The sequence below is a fragment of the Macaca thibetana genome, chromosome 8, assembly GCF_024542745.1.
Source record: "Macaca thibetana thibetana isolate TM-01 chromosome 8, ASM2454274v1, whole genome shotgun sequence".
Taxonomy (NCBI): domain Eukaryota; kingdom Metazoa; phylum Chordata; class Mammalia; order Primates; family Cercopithecidae; genus Macaca; species Macaca thibetana.
This window is the reverse complement of record NC_065585.1, coordinates 38,489,081-38,512,997: the sequence shown is the minus strand read 5'-3', so window position 1 is coordinate 38,512,997 and position 23,917 is coordinate 38,489,081. Positions and strand designations below refer to the sequence as shown.

Here is a 23,917-nt window from a genome sequence, read left to right as displayed (position 1 = left end):
TCAGTGACTTAGCTACTGTCAACAATGGACCAAAAAACTTCCTCTAATGTGGCCAGTGATATGAGTAAATTCTTTGTCCCTGGGATAGATTAAAAAAAAGAGGTAAGAGATTCCTTAAAGAACTAAAAGTACATCTACCATTTGATCCAGCAATCTCACTACTAGGTGTCTACCCCGAGGGTAAGAAGTCATTATATGAAAAAGATATTTGCACATGCATATACAGCAGCATAATTTGCAATTGCAAAAATATGGAACCACCCCAAATGCCCATCAATCAACAAGTAGATAAAGAAAATGTGGTGTTTATATACCGTGGAATACTACTCAGTCATAAAAGGAATGAAAGAATGGCATTTGTAGCAAGCTAGATGGAATTGGAGACTATTATTCTAAGTGAAGTAACTCAGGAATGGAAAACTGAACGTTGTATGTTCTCACTCATAAGTGGGAGCTAAGCTGTGAGGATACAAAGGCATAAGAATGATACAGTGACTTTGGGGACTCAAGGAAAAGGGTGGGAGCAGGGTGAGAAATAAAGGATTACACATTGGGTACAGTGTACACTGCTTAGGTGATGGGTGCACCAAAATCTCAGAAATCACCACTAAAGAACTTATTCTTGTAACCAAACACCACCTGCTCCCTGAAAACATATTCAAATAGAAAATAATTTTTTTTAAAAAAAGAGGTAAGAGAAGAGTGTGCGAACTTCCCTTTACATGGAATGATACTCTTTACCTGCCATCAAAGAGATTATGGGCAATAGTTAGAAATAATTCTTACAACAGTGATTGTGTAAATTTTAGTTGTATTTTTTTTTTTTTTACCTAGAATTATATTCGTTACCAGACTCCAAGATAATATTTCTATGATTTTCTGCTTATCTCAAGTGCCTACATTTCTATATTCTAATTATTGGGTTTTATGTCTCCCATGCTGTATAAATCCATTAGAAGTAAGGATATTATGTTTTATTAGATATAGTTTATATTTTCATTGCATTAATTAAAATAATGTCTATTAGTATTGTTATTATTTGTTTTTCCCAGAGATTGTCAGTTTATATTTCCAACAACTACTGATAAATTTTTTGAATGTCCAGCTTAGTAGTGGTTTACTATGAGGCTAAAAATATGTTCCTGGCTTTGTCAGCTTAAAGACTTTCATTGGTTTTTGAATAACTCATTTTCACTTAAAAAATTGCATTTTGAGAATTTTCATGGTAAAACAAATTTTTTTTATTTTTCACTTTTTTTGTTCACATATGGAGGAAGAAACAAGGAGATAGAACCAAAATAATGGTAAAAATCATAAAAATAGCTAAAATTTAGTATTGCAACAGGTATAATTCTAAACACTTTAAAAGTATTATCATTTATTCCTTACCTCAGATTTATGAGGTAGGCACTTGGCCTGGGTTTCTGTGTTTGTCCCTCCAGACTTACTCTGTATTCTCTAGTGTCCTTTGGGCAGTAGACTGCATCAATGGACTCTGTTGCCTTTTTGCTTCTGTTGGTGTTGGTCTTTCTGGAGCAGTTGCAGAAGATAAGAGGGAAGGAAAGAGAGAATAAGATGGGGACATATTTATTCTCCTAGCTCCTGCCCTATAAGGTTATTCCAGAGTGACCACATTCTTCAGCATCTCATCTTATCTTTTGTCATCCCTTTCCACAGAGCCATCTCTAAATTTAGGCATCTGTTTCTCCCCCTTGCCTCTTTAGGGATAGAGGAGTCTTCTGTTATTATTCACCCTGGGTTTTTGTACACTATATGCACCTTTGTAAATAGTTCCATAATTAAATCCTCTTAAAATTACTCAGTTTCTACCAGGCATGGTGGCTTACTCCAGTAATCCCAGCATTTCAGGAGGCTGAGGCAGGCAGATCACTTCAGGTCAGGAGTTCAAGATTAGCCCGGCCACATGGTGAAACCCCATCTTTACTAAAATTACACAAATTAGCCGGGCCTGGTGGCAGGCACTTGTAATTCCAGCTACTCAGGAGGCTGAGGTGGGAGAATCACATGAACCCAGGAGTCGGGGATTGCAGTGAGCTGCGCCACTGCCTTTCAGGCTGGGCTACAGAGTGAAGACTCTGTCTCAAAAAAAAAAAAAAAAAAAAGCTCAGTTTGATGTGCCATCTGTTTTTTTCTAGTACCTGACCAATAAGTATTGTATCCATTTTATAGAGGAGGAAACAGAGGAAGAGAAGTTAACTATTTTGCGTTTAAGGTCACTCAGCTAGTAGCTAAGCTAGGATTCTAACCCAGACAGACTTGGTTCGGAGCCCATATTTTTTTATTACTACTTTATAGCTGGAAAATGATAACTCGGAAACACTACTCTTGCCCAATAAATAACTGGACCCAAAGAGTTAAGTAACATTTAATCATTATAAAAGTCGGTATAGTAATAGCTACCACTTTGCGCTATCATCTTCCTAAGATTCTTTAAATCTCTCATTTTTTGAATAAATATAGAAACCTGCTTTTGTTTTGTACGCCTTTGTTTTTTCTCTTTTGTACCTTAAGTTCACCCATTATGATAATGCCATTTTAGGCTAAAACTGTTAATGTGTTATATTCAGGATGAAGTTCAGCAGAAGAATGTTTTAAGTAATACAGAAAATTGAAATAATTTTAAAGTACTTATGTTTATATTAATATACTCTATTGAAGGATGGGATATGCAGGTAGTCATATTCTCTTTAAGATAAAGCACTTCACGTAGAATACTCCAATCAATCTAAAATATAAAAATAGAATATCAATAACAATTGAATTGGATACACATGGTGTATAAGACAATATAATTTTGAAAAAAAATACTATTAAGAGATTCTGGGGAAGGCCTAGGAAGTCCTAAAGGAGGAAAGAGGAAAAAGTATAAAATAGCAATAGAATGTAGGCATATTAAATCTTCCTTTTTAAGGATAGGCTGTGATTATACTGCTACAGTGGCTATTTTTTTTTTACTCAAAGAGTGCTTACTATGTATTTACTCTGTTCATTTCAGAATTTTAATTAATCTTTAACACTTTAATAACATTTTAATTACTTTATACCTTTAATTAATCTTTGACCCCATGAGGTAGGTACAATATTCATGATCTGTATTTTAAAAAATGAGGAAAGTAAGGCATAGAGAGAAGAATGATGGTTAATAAGTGGTAGAACTAAGATTGAAAACCTGGCAGTCGAGGTCTAGATTCTGTGTTGCGTTCTTAACTACTTTTTATACTGCCTAAGTAATAAAATGATGACTACTAGCAAGTGCAGGTACTCTATAACTGAGACATATGATCTAAAATTAAATATATGTGTCACAATTTGTAGGAACTAGGAAGTTGGTAGTAAAGAACTGTGTGGAAGTAATGAATGAAATTTTTGCTTGGCCAAAGCAAAAATAAAAATGTAGAAGATGTAGAAATGTTTAATTACCTATATTAGTTTCCTAGTATTATCATAACAAAGGGTGACAAACTAGGTGGGTTACAACCAAAGAAATGTATTACCATACAGTTCTGGAGGCTGGAAGTCTGAATTCAGACTATTGGTACGACCATGCTCCGTTTGAAACTTATAGAGGAGAATCATTTCTTGCTTCTTCTAGCTGGTGTTTGCCAAGTGTCATTGACATTCCTTATCTTGTAAATATGTCACCACTTTCTGCCTTGCTTATGACAAGTGGCCATCTACTTCCTGTGGGTATGTCTTCACATGGTGGTCTCCTCTTTATAGAAAGAAAGCAGTCAGATTAAGGGCCCACCCTACTCATGTATGACCTTAGCTTAAATTAATAATTACATCTGAAAAATCCTATTTCCAAATAAGGTCACATGCTGAGATATTGGAGGTTAGGGCTTTAGCATTATCATTTTGGGGGAGACAGTCAACCCATAACATTGCCTCATAAGATTATAATTATGTAGAATTTATATTATGGAGTTTTATATATATTATAGAATTTTATATTTTTGTCTTTGAAGAAAAGGAAATTCAGAAGACTTTCTAATTCTAGTCAAGTAAGATTTTTTTAGAGATGTTTAGTTAATTTTCTTCACTTAAGATATGTCGAAGAGTGAAGTTAATTTCTCATAGGGCTTTGGGAAGCTTGTAAATATTTGTAAAATATTGTGAAAACTTTTTAAAAAAACTTCTCTTTTTTAATCGTGATAGTCACATAATTAATTGGCATCTTGAACTGGTATGCCTGTATACTTGAAAATAGACATTAATTACAAGTAATAGACATGCAAGAAATTAAAATAATTTTAGGAATATCAAAGTAGTTTGAAAAGGTTGAATATTGCCTGTGCTTCAGGAATTGCTCTCACATATGACATCCTTTAACAGTTCACAAACATAACCTCTCTTTTCTGTCTCTCTGTGCATATATAGAATATATATATATATTTTTAACTTAAAGGCACTAACATCTATCACATACAGTATATGTTATATATAAAACAGGTTTTAAATCTTTTATAGAATATATAAATTGTAATTTTTTCCTAAATTGTGATTTTAACTTTAATGCTTTTAGACTTAAATTTTAATATAAATATATCCAACTTATGTGATATATAACATATTAAAGGTAAGCTTATATATTATAAAACTATAAATATAAATACCACACAAATGTGTAAATAACACATAAATCATACATACTATGTTCATATTATTACATATAATTTAGCTTTGATGCTTTTAAACCTATTTTAAATAACAATTTAGTAAGGAATTGTTTTTAAAAATGTACTTTTTAATAGATTATGCTGTAATTATACCTCAGTCTTATATTCTTAGAACAAAATTTTATGGTTAGTATCTCAAAAATTAAACTTTATAACAGGACTTAGTGTTCACAAAGGTTTTAGGAAACAAATATTTTATATAGAAGAAATTCCTATATTTTTAACATCACAAGAAATGGGTAAATTACTGGATGAGAGTTTTGGTTTTTTTTCCTAGATTCCAGATGTGGGAGCATTATTTCCATAATTAGAATTAAAAATTGATCCTGATATTTTAATTTTGTTTTTTTATTCTGTGTTTGATTTTAAACATTCTTAAGTCCTTGGTCCCAGGAAGTAGAGATGATTAAACATAATTTATAGACACTAAATGGCAATCATCATATATATCGAATTGAAAGAAAAATACAGTATATACTGGTTTAAAAATAAATGTTTTCTTTAAAGGATATATCGTAGATATGTTGCGTGAAGTAAATACAAGTGCTGGTATTTCTGTGCCTGTATGGTTTTTCCTCCTCAATCTTTCTGTGCCCTACCTATGTGTTACTAGAGAACATTTCTACAAATTTTCAATCACAAAAAAACAAAAATACAATAAAGCCAAGGCAGGAAGGGAAGAGGACAGTTTGGAGTTGCTAATTCATTTATGGTGATGGTTTATAATGACATACAAATCATATTGTATAATATATTATACCAAAAAAGATGACTCTAGGTGATGATTAAGCTTTTTATAAATCATTAGCCCTAACAATCCTTTGCTTTTTTACATTTGAATATTTGGGGCAGTAATGAGGCTAGATATAGATGTTTACATTTCTGTATTTTTAAGGACCTTCTCTGGTGGCTAAAACAAAATTATACAGAGAAGCATCAGCAAGCCCTCAAATGAGCTACAAAACCAATACAGTAATCACAGTTTAAAAATAGCAGTCAAAACCATCTACATAGGGATACTAGTACTTTGAATAGTGTCCATTTATGTAAGTTACAGCAAGGTCTGGTAATTCCTCTGAACAACTTTGATCTTTTTTTAAAGTAATCTCCTTTTTTGTGCTTTGCTTTAAGCATTTGCTAATCTCATATTCTTTTTAAAAGGATTACATTGACAAATTGGTATTGCTATAGATACTGAGTTCAGACTTTGATGTAACCTCAGAGATCATATATTGTTCAAAAAGGCCCATCTTCATTTAAGGAAAGCATTTGACAATGTTCATATATAGAGAGTGTATATATATGAATATATGTATGAATATATGTAGGTATGTATATATATGTATGTGTATATGTATACATACACATATTTATATCTGTGTGTGACTAATGTAGTTACATTCTATATAATAATATTATTAACTCAATTTTGGGGGAATTGAGGAATCAAAGTTTGTTGATAGCTTTTTGTCAATTTGCAGGGGACGCTTTTATAGCTCTGCATCAGCTATTTTTTTCTTAGCACATTTTTGAATTGTTTAGTAGAAGATTTGAAAAGGAAGCAATATAGTATTGCAGTTAAGCTCCCTGGTTTTTGTTGATAACATAGTTTTGCATCTTAGCTCCTTACTCATTTGGCAAGTTATCAAACTTGGCAAAACTTAAGTTTCCTTAAAAATTAAGGTCATAGTATACTTAATATGAGTGATTGAAAAATTAAATGAAATAGTCCGTATAACACTTAGAAATAACAAGTATTCATAAATATCATTGAGATTATTATTAATATCACTTATTTATCTGTGTTAACTGAATTTATATATGGTATAAAACTTAGATATAATAACTGCCAAAAACAACAAGAAGAATACAAAGTTATTAATTTGTATTTTAAAATGAAAAGATTGAGGAAATTTTTGTTAATAGATATTAATGATTGAACAGTGTCATGAAAGTTAAAATCTTATTCCATTTCAGGTTTTTAAAACAGTGGAATTGTAGTATATCAAATATAGTTGTTTTGCAGTATTTTGCACTTGTCTGTCCTTTTGTGAACAAACACTTGTTGAATATCTCCCCCAGTGCTTGGGGTTTAGCCCTACATTTTAGGTGGGATATATGAAAGGAGGTGTAAAAATTCTGTCCTCATATGGATTGAAGGAATTCAATCCATGTATTAGGGGAGAAAAAGTTATGTTCAGGTTTGATAGCTCCTTTCAGATATCTCAGTTTATGATATTGAAGAGAAGGCAGTATTGTTTATTATTTCTAAATGCCAAATCAGAGCTATTAGGTAGAAGTTACAAAGTGACAGATTTTAACTCAAAGCTCAGAAGAACCTTGCTTCTATGAAAACTTCTATAAGGCAGTGTGGATTTATTCATAAGGTATGAAAGCCTTTGGAAGTATTTAAAACACATCTGTCTAGCTTTCCTACAGTGTACAGAATATTAAACTTTGGGGGGAATTGTGGGGAGTGGTATTTAAAGGACCTGTGAACTTGGATGTAAAAAATTTTAAGTGAACTCTAACATTTTAAAAAATTAGAGAATATAATATAAGCAGCACACCTGTGACTTTGTCCTCAGTAGAACTTACAGATATTTTCAGATCACCTTAGAATTGTTACAGAGAACACAAAATGTTGCTCATGGCCATTATATCACAATTTGCATTCAAACTTGTAATTATCAGAGTCCAGAGTCACCACTAAATCTTATGTTATTTAATATATTAATAAAGAAATATATATATATCGCCGGGCACGGTGACTCGTGCCTGTAATCCCAGCACTTTGGGAGGCCAAGGTGGGCCGATCATGAGGTCAGAAGATTGAGACCATCCTGGCTAACACGGTGAAACCCCGTCTCTACTAAAAATACAAAAAATTAGCTGGGCGTGGTGGCGGGTGCCTGTAGTCCCAGCTCCTTGGGAGGCTGAGGCAGGAGAATGGCGTGAACCCGGGAGATGGAGCTTGCAGTGAGCCGAGATCGTGCCGCTGCACTCCAGCCTGGGTGACTATACTCTAGTTTGTTTTTTAAAAATGTTTTGATACTGTGTTGTTTCAGTTTAATTGTTCTTCCTTATAATTCTATATTTTATTTTGACCATTCCAAAACATTCTGAGAAGCTGGTTCATAGGCTTCACTGTAAGTATGGTCAGTAGTACCAAAAAAGTTAAGAAACTTGTGATCTAGTGGAATGGGATTTATCAACTGTAGCTTGAGATTTGAAAGGCTATTCCAGTGAATGGGTTCTGCTGTATACTTAGGTACTAAGGCAAGCTTTCCACCTTTTTCCTGCTCCCAGCACCTGATGGATATTACATTACATGGTCTTACCAGAGTCAGTGGTTTAATTCAGAAGCATCTGAGTGTGTGTGCACATGTGTGTATGTGTTGGGTGTTGGTACAAGAGATGTAGTGTTCAGTGTTCTTCAGATGATTTTATTTTTTAAATGTATAGATAGATATGTGTATCTCCCTATTAAAAATCACTTCAAATGTAAGTTTAACCTGTGTTTGTGATCTTTGTTGAATATGAAAACAGTGCCACTTTTTTCCTATAATTTGTATGTGAGAATATTTCGGGCTGACTTCCAGAATGTGATGAAATGAAACAGCACTTATTGGGGAAAGCTATTCATTTGACTTTTTAATAGTGTGCTCATTTTTATTTTGTTTTCTGCTTTTTTTTTCTTTTCTTTTTTTTTTTTTAAAAGAATCCTGATGTCCATCCAAAAGAAACAACTCCCTCATCTACTTTCACTGGTATTCGACCTGCACGAGTTGTGTCTTCAACTTCTGAGGAGGAGGAAGCATTTACTGAGAAATTTCTTAAAATTAATTGCAAATATATTACCAGTGGCAAGGTAAAGAATGACACTTTAGAGAAGACCTTTAATCATGCTTTCGTTATTACTAACATATAATAGTTTGGCATTTACATTTTAAGTCATCAGTGTCAGCAAATGCTTGAATATTGTAAAAAGGTGCTGGTGATACTATTATTTTGGGTTAGTATGGATGTTGCTTGTAACTTAGAGTCTGATGATCTGTTGTAATTGTTAAAGGTAATGGGATATAAATAAATTCACTAAGGCACAGCTAAGTTGCTGTTGGTAGGATATTTCAGAAGTGTGAATAAAAAAGACTGCTGCCGGGTACTGTGTGGAGTGTGAACTTCTGCATCACTAGTATAGCACACAAATAGAAAGATATCTAGTATTTATTAAGTACCTTGCCAGAAACTATTTGAGGAGTCTTAATTATTTTATCAATTCAAAACAGTCCTGTGAAATAGACAGTCATATTTCTTTTCTACAGGAAAAAACAAAACAGGAAAGGTTAATAGGTCCAAGATCTCTCTGTAATGGCCAGAATTCAAACCTAGTCATAATCTTTTTATTTTTCTTTTTTTTTTTTTTTTTTTTTTGAGACGAAGTTTCGCTCTTATTGCCCAGGCTGGAGCGCAGTGGCGTGATCTCGGCTCACTGCCACCTCCGCCTCCTGGGTTCAAGCAATTCTCCTGCCTCAGCCTCCTGAGTAGCTGAGATTATAAGCACCCACCACCACATCCAGCTAATTTTTTATGTTTTTAGTAGAGACAGGGTTTCACCATGTTGGCCAAGCTGGTCTCAAACTCCTAACCTCAGATGATCCACTCGTTTTCAGCCTCCCAAAGTGCTGGGATTACAGGTGTGAGCCATCTCGCCCAGCCCAGAATCTATTTTATCTACTTCACTTTGTTGCTTTTCTAAACAAAAACTTCTAATCTGAAAAGAGAATATAGTAAAGTAATAGAGTTGGAAAATAAACTCCAGGTTTTGCTCAAAAAATGTCTATTACATGATAGTATCTTTAGAAGTCACACATGAGAACTGTGTCTTTATAGTCATAATTCATAAATTTATGAGTATTTGAAATATATAATGAGCATTTAGTGGTATGCATTTCGCCCTAAATATTGTTTTAAATGTTGTGTTTTCATTTTCTTTAAAATATTTTCTCTTGATTTCTTCTTTGACCTATTTGAGAGTGTTTTATTTTTCTAGATAACTTTCTTTTACTAATTTCTAATTTGATTCTGTGTGATCAGAGAATATACTACTATTTGAAGGCTTAAATTATTAAGACCTGTTTTATGGTCTAGAATATCATATATTTTAATAAATGTAATGTGTGCACTTTAAAAGAATGTGTTGTTGGATGGAATATTCCACAAATGTCAATCAAATAAAATTGAGTGATAGTGTCCTGTATTTCTGGATTTTCTGTATATCAGTTATTGATAGAAGAATTTTGAACTATCTCACTGTTATTGTGGATTTATCTGTTTTTGCCTTTCAGTTCTATCAGTTTTTTTTTTTAATGTATTTTGAAACTGTTACTAGGCTTAAAAATGTTTAGGATTCTTGTGTTGTCTTGATTAATTGACTTGATTGTCATTATGAAAGACGTTCTTTATTCTTGGTAATACTCTTTGCAATGAAATCTACTTTGATGTTTACTAATATAGTCACTTTAGCTTCCTTTTGATAAGTGTTAACATGGTTTATCTTTTTCCATTCTTTTATTCATAGCCTGTGACTTTAGAAAGTGAGTTTCCTGTAGTTAGCATGTAGTTAGATCTCACTTCTTTAGATAATCTTTCCCTTTTCATTTAGCGTGATTATTTATATGGTTAGGTTTAACTCTACCATCTTGCTATTAGTTTTTTGTTTGTTCTGTCTTTCTGCTTTCTGTCACATTGAGTTTTTAAAAATAGTTTTATGTTATCTCCTTTGTTGACTTATTAGCTGTAACACTGTCCTATTAGTGGCTGTTTAGAGTTTATAATATATATCTTTAATATGTCACTTTCTCACTTTAAGTAGCATTATAGTGTATATGCCACTTTTCATATAGTACACACACCTTATAACAGTATACTTTTATTTCCCCCTTCAAGCCTCTGTGTTCTTATTGTAACCCCTCTTATTTCTACATGTTATAAACACCACAATACATTGTTATTATTTTTGCTTTAAAAGTTAATTTAAAATAATTTTTAAAATAAGGGTAAAGTCTATTATATTTATCCACTTATTCCTTACGCTTGTCAGTCCTTTTTGTAGATGCAGATTTCCATTTGTATCATTTTTCCTTTTATTTAAGGACTTCTAAATTTCTTATGGTGTAGGTCACCTAGTGATAAATTCTTTCAGTGTTTATTTGCCTTGAGAAAGTCTATATTTTTCCATCTTTTATTAAATGTTACTATCATGTTTATGTATATTTTCTTTTCTTTCTTTCTTTCTTTCTTTTTTTTTTTTTTTTCCCGAGACAGAGTCTCACTCTGTTGCCCAGGCTGGAGTGCAGTGGCCCGATCTCAGCTCACTGCAACATCCACCTCCCAGGTTCAAGCAGTTCTTCTGCCTCAGCCTCCTAAGTAGCTAGGACTACAGGTGCGCACCACCACGTCTGGCTAATTTTTGTATTTTTTTAGTAGAGAGGGGGTTTCACCATGTTGGCCAGGCTGGTCTCGAACTCCTGACCTCATGATCCACCTGCCTCAGCCTCCCAAAGTGCTAGGATTACAAGCATGAGCCACCGCGCGTAGCATGTTTATGTATATTTTCAAAATTATATGTGTGTTTATAAAAAAGGACCCCTAACTTCTAAATTTTATGCCATTTTATCTTTTTTTGGTCCATTGAATTTTTTTAAATTAATATACTTTCATTTTTAGAGCAATTTTGAGTGGACGGAAGAATTGAGCAGAAGCTAGAATTTGTATTTACACTCTCCGCCTTTCCCCAGTTTCCCTTATTAACATCTTGCTCTTGTGTGCTATATGTGTTTCAATCAATGAACCAATATTCAGGCACCAAGGAAAGCCCATAAGATTCTCTCATGTTGTATATTCTATGGGCTATAACAAATGTATAATGACATTTATCTATCATTACGGTATTACCAGATTAGTTTCATTGGGCTAAAAATCCTCTATGTACCACTTATTCATCCCTCTTTCCCTGTCTTTCCCTGAACTCCTGGTAATTAATGATCTTCTTACTGTCTCTATAGTTTTGCCTTTTTTTAGAGTGTCATATAGTTGGAATCATAGAGTATGACTGAATGAATTCATCTTGGCTTCTTTCACTTAGCAGTGTGTGTTTGAGGTTCTTCCATGTCTTTTGCAGCTTGACAGCTTAATTCTTTTTGCTATTACTACTGAATATTCCACTGAGTGGATGTACTGTAGTTTCTCCATTCCCCTATTAAAGGACATCTTGATTACTCTTAAGTTTTGGCACATGTAAATAAAACTACTCTGAACATTCATGTGCAGGTTTTGTGTGGTAAGTTTTCATCTCAGGTAAAATATCAAGGATCATGATTGCTGGATGGTATGGTAAGACCATTGTTAGCTTAGTAAGAAACTGATGAACTCTCCTCCAAAGGACCTGTGCTATTTTGTATCCAGTAAGCAATGGGAATCCCTGTTCCACAGCCTCACCAACATTTGATGTTTTCAGTGTTTTAGACTTCAGCCATTCTATTAGATCTGTAGTAGTAGTATCTCACTGTGTTAATTATAAATTCTCTAATGGCATATAATAGAGCATCTTCTTATATGCTTATTTTCTACCCAGATATCTTCTTCATTTTCGAAAGATATTTTCACTAGACAGAATTTTCAGTTGATGAGGTTTTATTTCTTTTCAGAACTTTAAAAATTTACTCCACTGTTTTCTGGCTCGCGTTTTTTCTAAAGTGAAGTCTTGCATTATTTTTATGTTTGGTGTTCTGTTAAAAAATGTGTCTATCTTTGGTTGCACTTAAAATGTTCTATTTGTCACTGATTTTGAGTAATTTTATTAGGATGTGCCTTGGTATATTTTTTGTATTTGTTTTGCTGAGGATTCCTTTAGCTTTGTTCTGTAGGTTTATAGTTCATGCCAAATTTGGAAAATGGCCAGATTTCTTCAAATATTTTTTGTCTCCCATCCTCTCTTTCCTCTTCTTTGTGAACTCCAATTCTGCATATTTTAGGCTGCTTGACATTGGGTCTCACAGCTCCCTCATACTCCATTCATTTTTTTCCTCTGTTTTCATTTTGGATAATTTTAATTGCTTATTTTTAAATTCACCAGTATTTTTTCTGCCATGGCTAATCTACTCTTAATCCTATCCAGCATATTTCATCTCACACATTGTAGTTTTTGTCCCTGTAAGTTCATACTGGGTCTCTTGTATTTTCCATATCCATACTGTGTATAATCTTCTATATTGTTGAATATGGTTATAATAATTGTTTTAATGTCTTTTTTTGTACCAGTTCTTCCATCTCTGTTACTTCTGTATCTGTTTGCTTTTATTGATTTTTCTCTTTAATGTGGTTCATTTTTTTCTGTTTATTTACATGCCTGGTAATTTTTGATTGGCTACCAGACATCATGAATTTTATGTAATTGGATACTGAATATTTTTGTATTCCTATATATATTTTGTACTTTTTATCTGTGGCACCGTTATTTCTTGATCCTATTGTGGCTTTTTTTTCTTTGATGATCACTTGGTAATGGCTTGTTCATAAGTTTTGTTAAGACGATAACAGCCTTTAGTCTGTAGCTAATTTTTCTCCTTACTAAGACAATACACTTGTAAGTGTTCTGAGGCTTTGTAAATACAAGATTTTTTTGCTTTAATGTTTAGTGAGAACACGAACTATTCTTACTGTGGGGACACTGAGTATCGTTTCTTCTGCTCTTTTTAAGTACTCTCCTCTTATCCTTGGATAGCTGCTATACATGTAGGTGGTAATCAGTACTCAGTTCAAAGCTGGAAGGGAACCCTTTGTAGACCTCTAAAGCTTTCTCACTGGACAGTGCTCATTTCTGGGTTGGTTTGTTGTTTTGCTTGTTTTTTCTCTGCCTGTGGACTGGAAACTTTCTCCACTCAGTATGCTTGGGTAATCAAAGAGCTGATCTTACATGTTTCTCCTTATTCAGGTATCGTTGCCTAGCATTCCAGTGTCTGAAAACAATTATGTCACGTATTTTGTGTAAGTGGTGTGTGTGTGTGTGTGTGTGTGTGTGTTGTAGTTTTAGGCAGCATTAGTTCTTGGCTAGAAGCAGAAGTTCATTTGATACCTGAACAAAAATTTTATTTAAGGATCAAAGCAAAGATAAGGTCATTGGCAGGATTCGGAGTGATCTGCAGCCTGGTGTCTTTGGGATGTAATCCCTTGTAGGCTGGCTCTGTGTATTCTGCTGTACAGTAGGAGAGAAGCAGAAACTGGTGCTTTCTCATGGAAGTTTTTTTTTCTTTTTTCATCTTCCTACAAGTTGATTATAGTAAAGGTTATTTATGTAAAATTATGGAAACTTATGAACAATAACTATAATGGTTAAGTTATTGTGGATGTAAGACTGAAAAAATATCAGTATAAGCTTTTCTCTTTGCTAGGATGGATTCTCAATTATAATGATTGTATCTCTTAGTATTTGCAGAAATATTGTAATGTAAGTGGTAATTTTTCTTTTGCAGATAGACTTTTTTTTTTTACTTAATTTTCTAATAGAAATAATTTCTCCTTAGAAGATTAGTCAGGTAGTTGCACATAAGGAAATGGAAGTTGTTAATACAAAAGAATAATCTGTGCTTAAAGTTTCTGAAGGTCACGTGGATTAAGTAGATACTTTAATTGAAAATGTCTTGCTCATAATAGTGTTAATATAATGCGGATAATATGTAGGAGTTATGAAATATTTTAAAAGTAATGAGATGGGAGTGCTTTAGTATGAGTTTATGATTTTAAACTTGATCAAATGAATTTGAGAATCTACTTTTTCAAGACATTTTCATGAATTTTATGTTGAAGAAATGCTTCTCTTGGCCAACTCTTGATTTATGGAGAATGACATCTGACAGATTACCGCAGAAAGCCCCAGCTGTATGGGAACTTTGAATGTGTAGCAGAGGGAAGGAAACTTAAAGAATATATCAGTGTGTCTTTTTAGTAATAGCACATAAGGGAGATTCCTGGAGTGTAACATTAGCAGATTGATCTGTCTAGTGGGTAGGACTGCAAACCCTTTCTAATCCAAAAAGTAGAAGCATGGTTTTGAGATGCTTTTCAAATGACTTGTGTAGTTACAGTACTAGGATTGTAGTATTAAGATATATAGAGAATTAAAAGCATCATCAGTATACTGGGCCTTTTCTGTCATACATAGCTGGTTATCACTGACTTTGTGAAAATCTTCCTAAAAGACAAGACAAAATGTAGTGTTATGCTAGTGAACCAAATAATCGGTTAAAACTAATGCAAAGGTGAAATTTATGAAATGAAGAGTAACCTGAAGTCTTTCAGAGGATTTAGAGCTTGATTTTTTTTATTTCTAGCTGACTGCTTGGTTTCCTTTCTCAAATAAGTTTACAGAAGATGAGAGAGAGGAAGTTATGAAAGATCAGAAACCTTTAAAGTTGTTGTTGTTTTTTTTTTAACATCAAATATACTGTATCCTTGATTATCTACATCTTGGATTATCCCTGACAATGTAAATGTTCTCTACAATGTACTTTACCATCTCTCATTGACTTGAGTTGGTACGTGACCCAGGAATACAAACTGATGTGTATGGATCTCATTAAAATATTAATTGAAAGAGAAATAGGCTGTAGTTTATATAAAGTTACTTCTTATTTAGGTGGTCCATGTCTTCAACTAAATGAGGTGCTATTCAGAGTTTCATATTGATTCCTTCTCCCTCACCAAACTGCACACACACACGTATACTCTTCTTTCCAATATTGTATGCATTAACTGTATATGATCTTGAACATCTGCGGTAGCTTTTTTTCACTTGTGATTGGATGACCATTTTCTGTAGATTTACTTTTTATTTGATCATTTTTAAAAGCAATATCTGCCATAACTTAATTTTTGTATTCTTAAAGTTAAACCAGGTAAATTCACAGAACTGAATATGGACTTGGGAGGAGGGTGTGATGCCAAATCAATCAGGATTTGAATTTTTCTTTTTACTTGGATAAGAAGCTATTTAGTTTATTTTTAAAATTATTTCTGGCTCTTCATTTTTACAGTTGCAGGATATATAGTGGACTGAAAATTTGAAAATGAAATTAAGGAACGTTGTGCCTTTGGAGTGATTATAGTTTGTGACTTGGATACAGAGGAATTATATGTAGCATAAAACATGAACTACCTGGACTTCAAATCCTAGCTGTTTAGGACTAGTTTCTGGGTGTTTCTCAGCATTAGTTTCTCCATCAGTAAAATGGAAATGGTTTTCCCCATCTCAGAGCTATGATTGTGAAGATCAGATAAGTAATATGCATATATACATGCATGATACATATGAAGTATTCAGTAAATATTCATGTTAATGTGATCAGCTGCCTGTGGACCCTAGTTTGCTCATTTATAAAATAAGAAGGTTGAACTTTTAAGATTTGTATCACTATTTTATTTATTTATTTTATTTTTTTTTTTTTTGAGATGGAGTCTCACTCTGTTGCCCAGGCTGGAGTGCCATGGTGTGATTTCAGCTGACTACAACCTCTGCCTCACGGGTTCAAGCGATTTGCATGCCTAAGCCTCCCAAGTAGCTGGGATTACAGGCACATACCACCAGGCCCAGCTAGTTTGTGGTTTTTAATAGAGACGAGGTTTCACCATGTTGGCCAGGCTGGTCTGGAAGTCCTGGCCTCAAGTGATCCACCCACCTCAGCCTCCCAGAGTGCTGGGATTACAGGCGTAAGCCACCGTGCCTGCCCTGTATCACTATTTATATAAATATATTTAAAAGTTTATAGCTTTTCATGGTGAGTTTAAAGTATATGTACACTATATACTTTAGATGTCATATAATCTACGTAATTTTACAGATGAAGAAATAAGCCCAGAGACTCCTTGCCCAAGGTCACAAATCTAGGTAGTAGCAGAGTCAAGTGGAAACACATTTTTTAAAGATATGTTTTAAAGATATTACACTCTTTTCCTTTTATAATATAATGGATTGGATTATCAACATTATTTATTGAGTCTGCACTGTATACATGACACTGTATTTGATACTTGTAGTGAGGGAATAACACAGGAAGCAGTATGCAGATTAACATAAAAGGTGGCACATGCCTTGCATGACTTTATAGTCCCTTCTTACCTTACTGAGGTTACCTTTCTGTTATGAGGTAACTCAGTATTTTACTCAGTTTGCAAATTTTATTTCCTTACTTGATTGTCTTTGGGGGAATATGATATTCTACCTCTCCTAAAGAGGAGAATTTACTGGGAAAACTTGGGTTTTAATAAAAATGCTTTCATGAGAATGCCACAGTTCCTAAGTGTACTATTTTTATATATGGCCTAACATCAGAAGAAAATTAGTAAAAATAGCTAGATAATTTTTGAAATACCAACCTTGAAGATTAAATGTTACTTTCTTTTTTCACCTTAGGGCACAGTCAGTGGTGTGCTGCTAGTTACACCAAATAATATAATGTTTGATCCACATAAAACTGACCCTTTGGTTCAAGAGAATGGCTGTGAGGAATATGGCATCATGTGTCCAATGGAAGAGGTGATGTCAGCTGCAATGTACAAAGAAATTTTGGATAGCAAAATAAAGGAATCCTTACCCATGTAAGAGTGACATTTATATTCCTTTGCAACTTTATTGTATCTAGATAGTTGATCCTTGTCTAATACCTTAACTATTTTTAATAGTTTTCTTATAGCTGCCTTTTATTTTGTCAATAATGAAACAAAAATATATGCATTATTGAGAAGATTATTCTTAATTTGCACCTGGGATAGTTAGGAATTATCTTAGGTTTGTATTTGTATATGTGGTCAGAGAACCAGATATTTGAAAAGCAACCTATAGTGCCCATTTAATTCAGTGTTTACCAGCCCTTTTTATTCAGACACAGCTTTCAGTATTCTAAATTACCCCTGTGAATAATCACTGTCGGGGTAGTTTTCAAATTTCCCTTGGAAGTGACTGAAGAGGTGTGATTTGGGAGAGGCCACATGAGCAAAGACCTGACATTGCTGTGGGCAAGACAGCTTTTTTTTTTTTTTAATTGATTTATATGTTTGCAATCTTCTCTCCCAGTGTAAAATATAGTGTAAAGTACAGGCAAGAAGACCCACAACTTGCTCAAATATAAAGAGTTAACTTTGGAATATACTGGTCAGAGGATTTGTGTGATATGTTAAGATAGCTGTGAGACTACAGTGTGGACACAGCTTTTGAAAGTAATATGCTTGTCCAAAGTAATGGGCAGAAAGAAAAGTAGGAATGGGAAATAAAAGGAGAAAAAGATAAAAGGTATACAAAGAAAGGAAGGAGAAGTAGCAAGGAAGAAAATTGATATGTACTAGGAAATAACCTCCTCATTCCTTCATACATGACTACCAACATTTTTAAATTGTCTTCACTTTAACTGATACTGATATTTATATACCTGTGTTAACCCGCAGGAATGATAGCTGTTTTAAAATTAACCCTTGTGGGGCAGAGCAACTTACAAAGGAAAAAAGGAACAAATTATTTTTGTTTCTGAGGAAGACTAAATGAATTGGTAGAATATCTGTGACAGAATAAAATCATTTGCTCAAAAAGTCTCCACTTTACCTCCCACCCAACAGATACTATTTTGACATGGTAGACTAATATTTAGAGTTGCAGATAATTCCTAGAAGGTGTTAGTATCCTCTGTATTAGTTATATTTGTAGATCATCATCCAAGGCCAGTTTCAGCAAATAAGGATTATTGTGGGAGTGGATAATGGGATGAGACAAAGGTAAAAGAGTGAAGGATTAGATTCAGAGAAGAGGAAGGAGATACATATATAGATATACATATATGTGTGTATATATATATAGAGAGAGAAAGAGAGAGAGAGACAGTCATTGGTGAGATTATTTTTCTGTTGACCTCGTTTATCTTTCTTTTTCTTTTTCTTTCTTTTTTTTTTTTTTGAGATGGAGTCTCGCTGTATCACCCAGTCTGGAATGCAGTAGCACCATCTGCAACATCCTCCTCCTGGGTTCAAGCAGTTCTCCTGCCTTAGTCTTCCGAGTAGCTGAGAATATAGACACCTGCCACCACATCTGGCTAATTTTTGTATTTTTAGTAGAGACAGGGTTTCATCATGTTGGCCAGGTTGGTCTCGAACTCCTGACCTCAAGTGATACGCTGGCCTAGGCCTGCCAAAGTGCTGGGATTATAGGTGTGAGCCACAGTGCCTGGCTTTGTCCTTTTCCATTTGCAATATGGTACTTTGGGGTTCTCTTATTCCGAACAATCTATCACTATTCTACAAGGATGCTGTATAGCTCTTCCCTTTCAAATCACTGTTTTATCATTCATCGTCACCTGGAAAGTGTCACCTGGATTTAAATGTTTAAAGATATTTCTTCAAAAAGAAATATCTTTAAATTCTGCCTTATGGATTGATTAAAAACAATATTTGGCACAAAATTAGATAAATAAAACAAATGTATGGCAAAAATGAGGTATAAGATTTGATTGCTTTTCTTCTGTCTTATACTCCTTGGGAGGTTGATTTCAAAGGTATTATGGTATTACATTCAACAGTAGCAACATCATTGGCATAAATGTTTATAGCCTTTCAGCATATTAAATCTGAAGAGTATAGCACTTTTCTAAATATATATCCTGTCATGTTTGTTATACTTATCTCTTACATAAGGATCTTCTAATTTTTTTAATGTGCAGATAAAATTTCTCAAAACTTTAGCCCGTTCCAACACCCTATAGGTGCAGTTTGAATGCATCACCAGTAGATGACACTATTGTATATTTAATAACAAACTAGATTCTTGTGTTTTTTAAAATGAATCAGATACAAAGGCAGCAGAGATATTGACTTCAACTAATTAATACTTAAAAAATGTATCCATCCTAGTTGTAGAAGTTATGCATACTTGTTACAGAAAAATTGGAAAATACCAAAAAACGGAACAAGAGAAAAAGTTACCCAGCTTCACCATTCAGAGATAGCCAATTATTTTTGTGTTGACTTACTTTCCAATCTTATCTATTCAGCATATTTTACATGGTTCTCAAACTATATATATATATATATATATATATATATATATATATATATATATATATATATAAATGTTAATACTTTTTTCGTTAAGAACGCATATAATTTTCATTTATCACAAACTTCTTGTAACCATCATTTTAAATTACCAACTTACGTTGCATGGTATAGAGGTTTACACTCCCTCTTTCCAGAACTTAACTTTTGAACATTAGTGTTTACACATACAAATGACATTAAATCTGAAAGTTTAGACCCAGTTATGAACCATTCATTTTTCTAATATATAAACTTTTTACCTGAACAAGTTCTCTTAGAGGTGTTAAAGAGTATACTTGTTAGTGTGAAGATTTTCTCTAAATACTTTTGTTTGAGTTCTATTCAGATTGGTTTTAAGCCTTACATTTGAGCCATATATTTTAGTTTAAGCTCCATTTGAATGTAAATAAGCACTCTGTCTGTGTGTGTGTGTGTGTGTGTGTGTGTGTGTGTGTGTGGGGGGGGGGGGGGGGGGGGGGGGGGGGGGGGGGGGGGGGGGGGGGGGGGGGGGGGGGGGGGTGGGGGGCGGGGGGGGGGAAATCAGTTTTTTTTTACTTTATTGGGAGATTTAAAATTTTAATTAAACATTTCTCTATGTTTATTTTCCATATTCCATCAGTGAATAAATTTTAGTTTAGAATTATAGCTTTACCCAGGACTTATGTCATCAAATTCCCTTCAAGTAGATTACTTGCAAGGAAATCTTACTTTGATATTTCCCAAATATTAAGCAATTGATGTAAAAGTTTGGCTTGATTACTTGATTTATAGAATTACTTGGTCTGTAAACTTAATTATTTGGTCATATTGAATAAATCAGATTTTTTATATTCTCTGGAGATACGTGCTACATCCCTTTGTTAAAAAGCCTTTTTAGTGATATTAATTCAGTGTTCAGTGTGTGGAAAATAAAATACCACAATTTTAAAAGTCTAATTATTTTTAATTTTGTTTAATGACAGAGAAATAGATCAGCTATCAGGAAGGGACTTCTGCCATTCAAAGAAAATGACAGGAAGTAACACTGAGGAAATAGACTCAAGAATCCGAGATGCAGGTAATGATAGTGCCAGCACTGCTCCTAGGAGCACTGAGGAGTCTCTTTCTGAAGATGTGTTCACAGAATCAGAACTTTCCCCTATACGAGAGGAGCTTGTATCTTCAGATGAACTGCAACAAGATAAATCTTCTGGTGCGTCATCAGAATCTGTGCAAACTGTCAATCAGACTGAAGTAGAAAGTCTGACAGTCAAATCAGAATCTACTGGTACTCCTGGTCACTCAAGATCTGATACTGAACATTCTACAAATGAAGTTGGGACTTTATGTCATAAAACTGATTTAAATAATCTTGAAATGGCCATTAAGGAAGGAGATCAGATTGCAGATAACTTTCAAGGAATATCAGGCCCTAAAGAAGACAGTACAAATATAAAAGGTAATTCAGACCAGGATTTTTTTCTTCGTGAGAATTCTCTACACCAAGAAGAGAGTAAAAAAGAAAATATGCCTTGTGGGGAAACAGCAGAATTTAAACAAAAGCAAACTGTTAAAGGGAAACAAGGAAAGGAGCAAAATCGGGACTCAGAGACAGAGGTAGAAGAGCTACGCAAACTTTGGAAAACCCATACTATGCAACAAACTAAACAGCAAAGGGAAAATATTCAACAAGTGTCACAAAAAGAAGCTAAGCATAAAATTACATCTGCTGATGGACACATAGAAAGTAAGTGTTATAGAGTAAATAAAGTTAGTTCATCCGATTCTATGGTATCTCCGTCTTTCCTCACTGACTCAAAAGCCACTGTACCTTAGGCCAACCTGAAGGATAAGCGAGTGACCCTTGACTGATGATTCTCTGGGGACAAGTATATAGAGTCTCCAGTGTCTGCTGTCTTTTCTTATCCCACAGGTGGATCGTACACATAATGAGCATCATTGCTACCCACGATGTTTAAACATTCTTGGCTCACTATATCCTGTCGTTAAATAATTTATTTCTTGAGAAAGTGCACAAAAGCTGTATAATACCTTTGATCACTCCATTTTCTTTTAAAAAGTTTTGGTATGTTACCATTAAAAATGTCTTTTTTCATATATAACATTTTAATTGCCAAAGTTGTAATCCCATCTTTATAAAAGTACAGTTAAACATAAAAATGTATTTATAGAATTCTTTCACATATCGAGAAGTTTCATCATCATTATCTAATTACTTTCTTTTAAAAACCTGCACTCAGGACAAATAAAAACACTATTTTATCTTTCAGTTTTCTGGTACTGTTTACTTCTGACAATTATACTATTTTCAGTCTTGTATTTCTAATATACTGTGCTTCTGTTAATACATTATGGGTTAAATGGGGTATAACAACTAACTTAGCTAACATTTCTGATATTAATTCTATTAGAATGTTTATCCCAGATTAATCCAATTTACATGTGAACTTTCATTTTTTAAATTCAAAGATTTTTGTTTTGCTGTAATACATAAAATAAAATTTATGACTTTTTAAAATTGTGGTAAAATGTAACATAAATACATTATCTGAAGCATTTTTATATCTACAGTGCAGTGGTATTAGAACATTCACATTGTTATGCAGATCATCACTACTGTCCATTTCCAGAGCTTTTTTCATCTTCTGAACTTGAAACTCTGTACCCATTAAACAATAAGTTGTCCAGGCATGGTGGCTTATACCTGTAATCCTATCACTTTGGGAGGCTGAGGCAGGCAGGTTGCTTGAACCTAAGAGTTGGAGAACAGCTTGGGCACCATGGTAAAACCCTGTTTCTAGAAAAAAAAATTACAAAAATTAGTCAGACATGCTGGTGCACACCTGTAGGCCCAATACTCGGGAGACGGAGATGGGAGAATTGATTGAACCCAGGAGGTCGAGGCTGCTGTGAGCCATGGTCATGCCACTGCACTCCAGCCTGAGCAACAGAGCAAGATCCTTTCTCAAACAAAAAAATAAAATACAAAAACGAATAACTTGCTTTTCTCCCTTGCTCATAGCTTTTGGCAACCAACATTCTTCGTTTCTGAATTTAACTACTCTAGATACTTCATGTGAGTGGAGTCATACAATATTTATCCATTGATGTTTGGCTTATTTCACTTGGCATAATGCCTTCAAAGATCATTTATTCTGTAGCATGTGTTAGAATTTCCTATCTTTTTAAGGCTGAATAATATTCCATTGTAAGTGTATACATTTTGTCTATTCCTTTGTTGCTGGACATTTTGGTGGTTTTGACCTTTTGGCTATTGTGAATAATGCTGCTTTGAACATTAGTGTACAAATATCTGTTTGAATCCCTCCTTTGAATTTTTTTTGGGTATATACCCAGAGTGGAGTTCTGGATCATATGGTAACTCTATGTTTAATTTCTTGAGGAACCACTGTACTGTTTTCCATAGTGGCCGCACCATTTTACCTTCCCCGCAGCAGTACACAAGATTTGGCTCAGTTTTTAAAATACCAAATTTTCTGTTCATCATCCAGTTGAGATACCCTGAAGATCTAAGGGCTGTGTTCAGTAGATATTAAAAGAATTCATGTATTAATACTTGAACCAAGTTCTATAAAAGATCAAATATTTTTCTTCTGTAATCCTTTTTTTAATTCAAAACTAATGCATGTTCAGTAAAGAACATTTGGCAAACATAGGAAGATTCTAGAAAGTTTATAAAAATCACCTGGAATTCGTCACCCAGGAACGATCATTGTGAACATTCAATATATTTGTCTTTCTTATAGAATAAAATCATACATATTAATTTGTTATTTACATCAAATCAGGATTATACTATACTATTGTATCCTACTTTTTTATGTCATGAACCTTTTCCCATGTCATTACAGTTGTTTGAAAACATGGCTTTAATGGCCCTAAAATTTATTTAACTATTTGCTTATTAAGACATCCAGTTGTTATTAACAATCTGTATTGTTAAGAGATTTTAAAGAATGCTGCCCAGCATTCTTCAAAACATCAAAGACAGAAAATGCATCTGATAGTTACCTTATATTTTGAAGATCTTTTACTACATCTGATAGTTATATTATAAAACC

At 33.6% G+C, this 23,917-nt stretch overlaps 1 protein-coding gene across 10 annotated transcripts in view; it reads left to right on the top strand.

Annotated features, from left to right (window-relative positions):
* The window catches only part of OXR1 (oxidation resistance 1), a 382,402-nt gene that overhangs the window by 313,870 nt on the left and 44,615 nt on the right, over nucleotides 1-23,917 (top strand). For all 10 annotated transcript variants that reach the window (XM_050802209.1, XM_050802206.1, XM_050802208.1 and 7 more), the window contains 3 exons: nucleotides 8,422-8,571; nucleotides 17,170-17,354; nucleotides 20,798-21,561. In XM_050802209.1, the coding sequence (XP_050658166.1) occupies nucleotides 8,422-8,571; nucleotides 17,170-17,354; nucleotides 20,798-21,561 (1,099 nt within the window). The remainder of the gene's footprint in view (nucleotides 1-8,421; nucleotides 8,572-17,169; nucleotides 17,355-20,797; nucleotides 21,562-23,917) is intronic.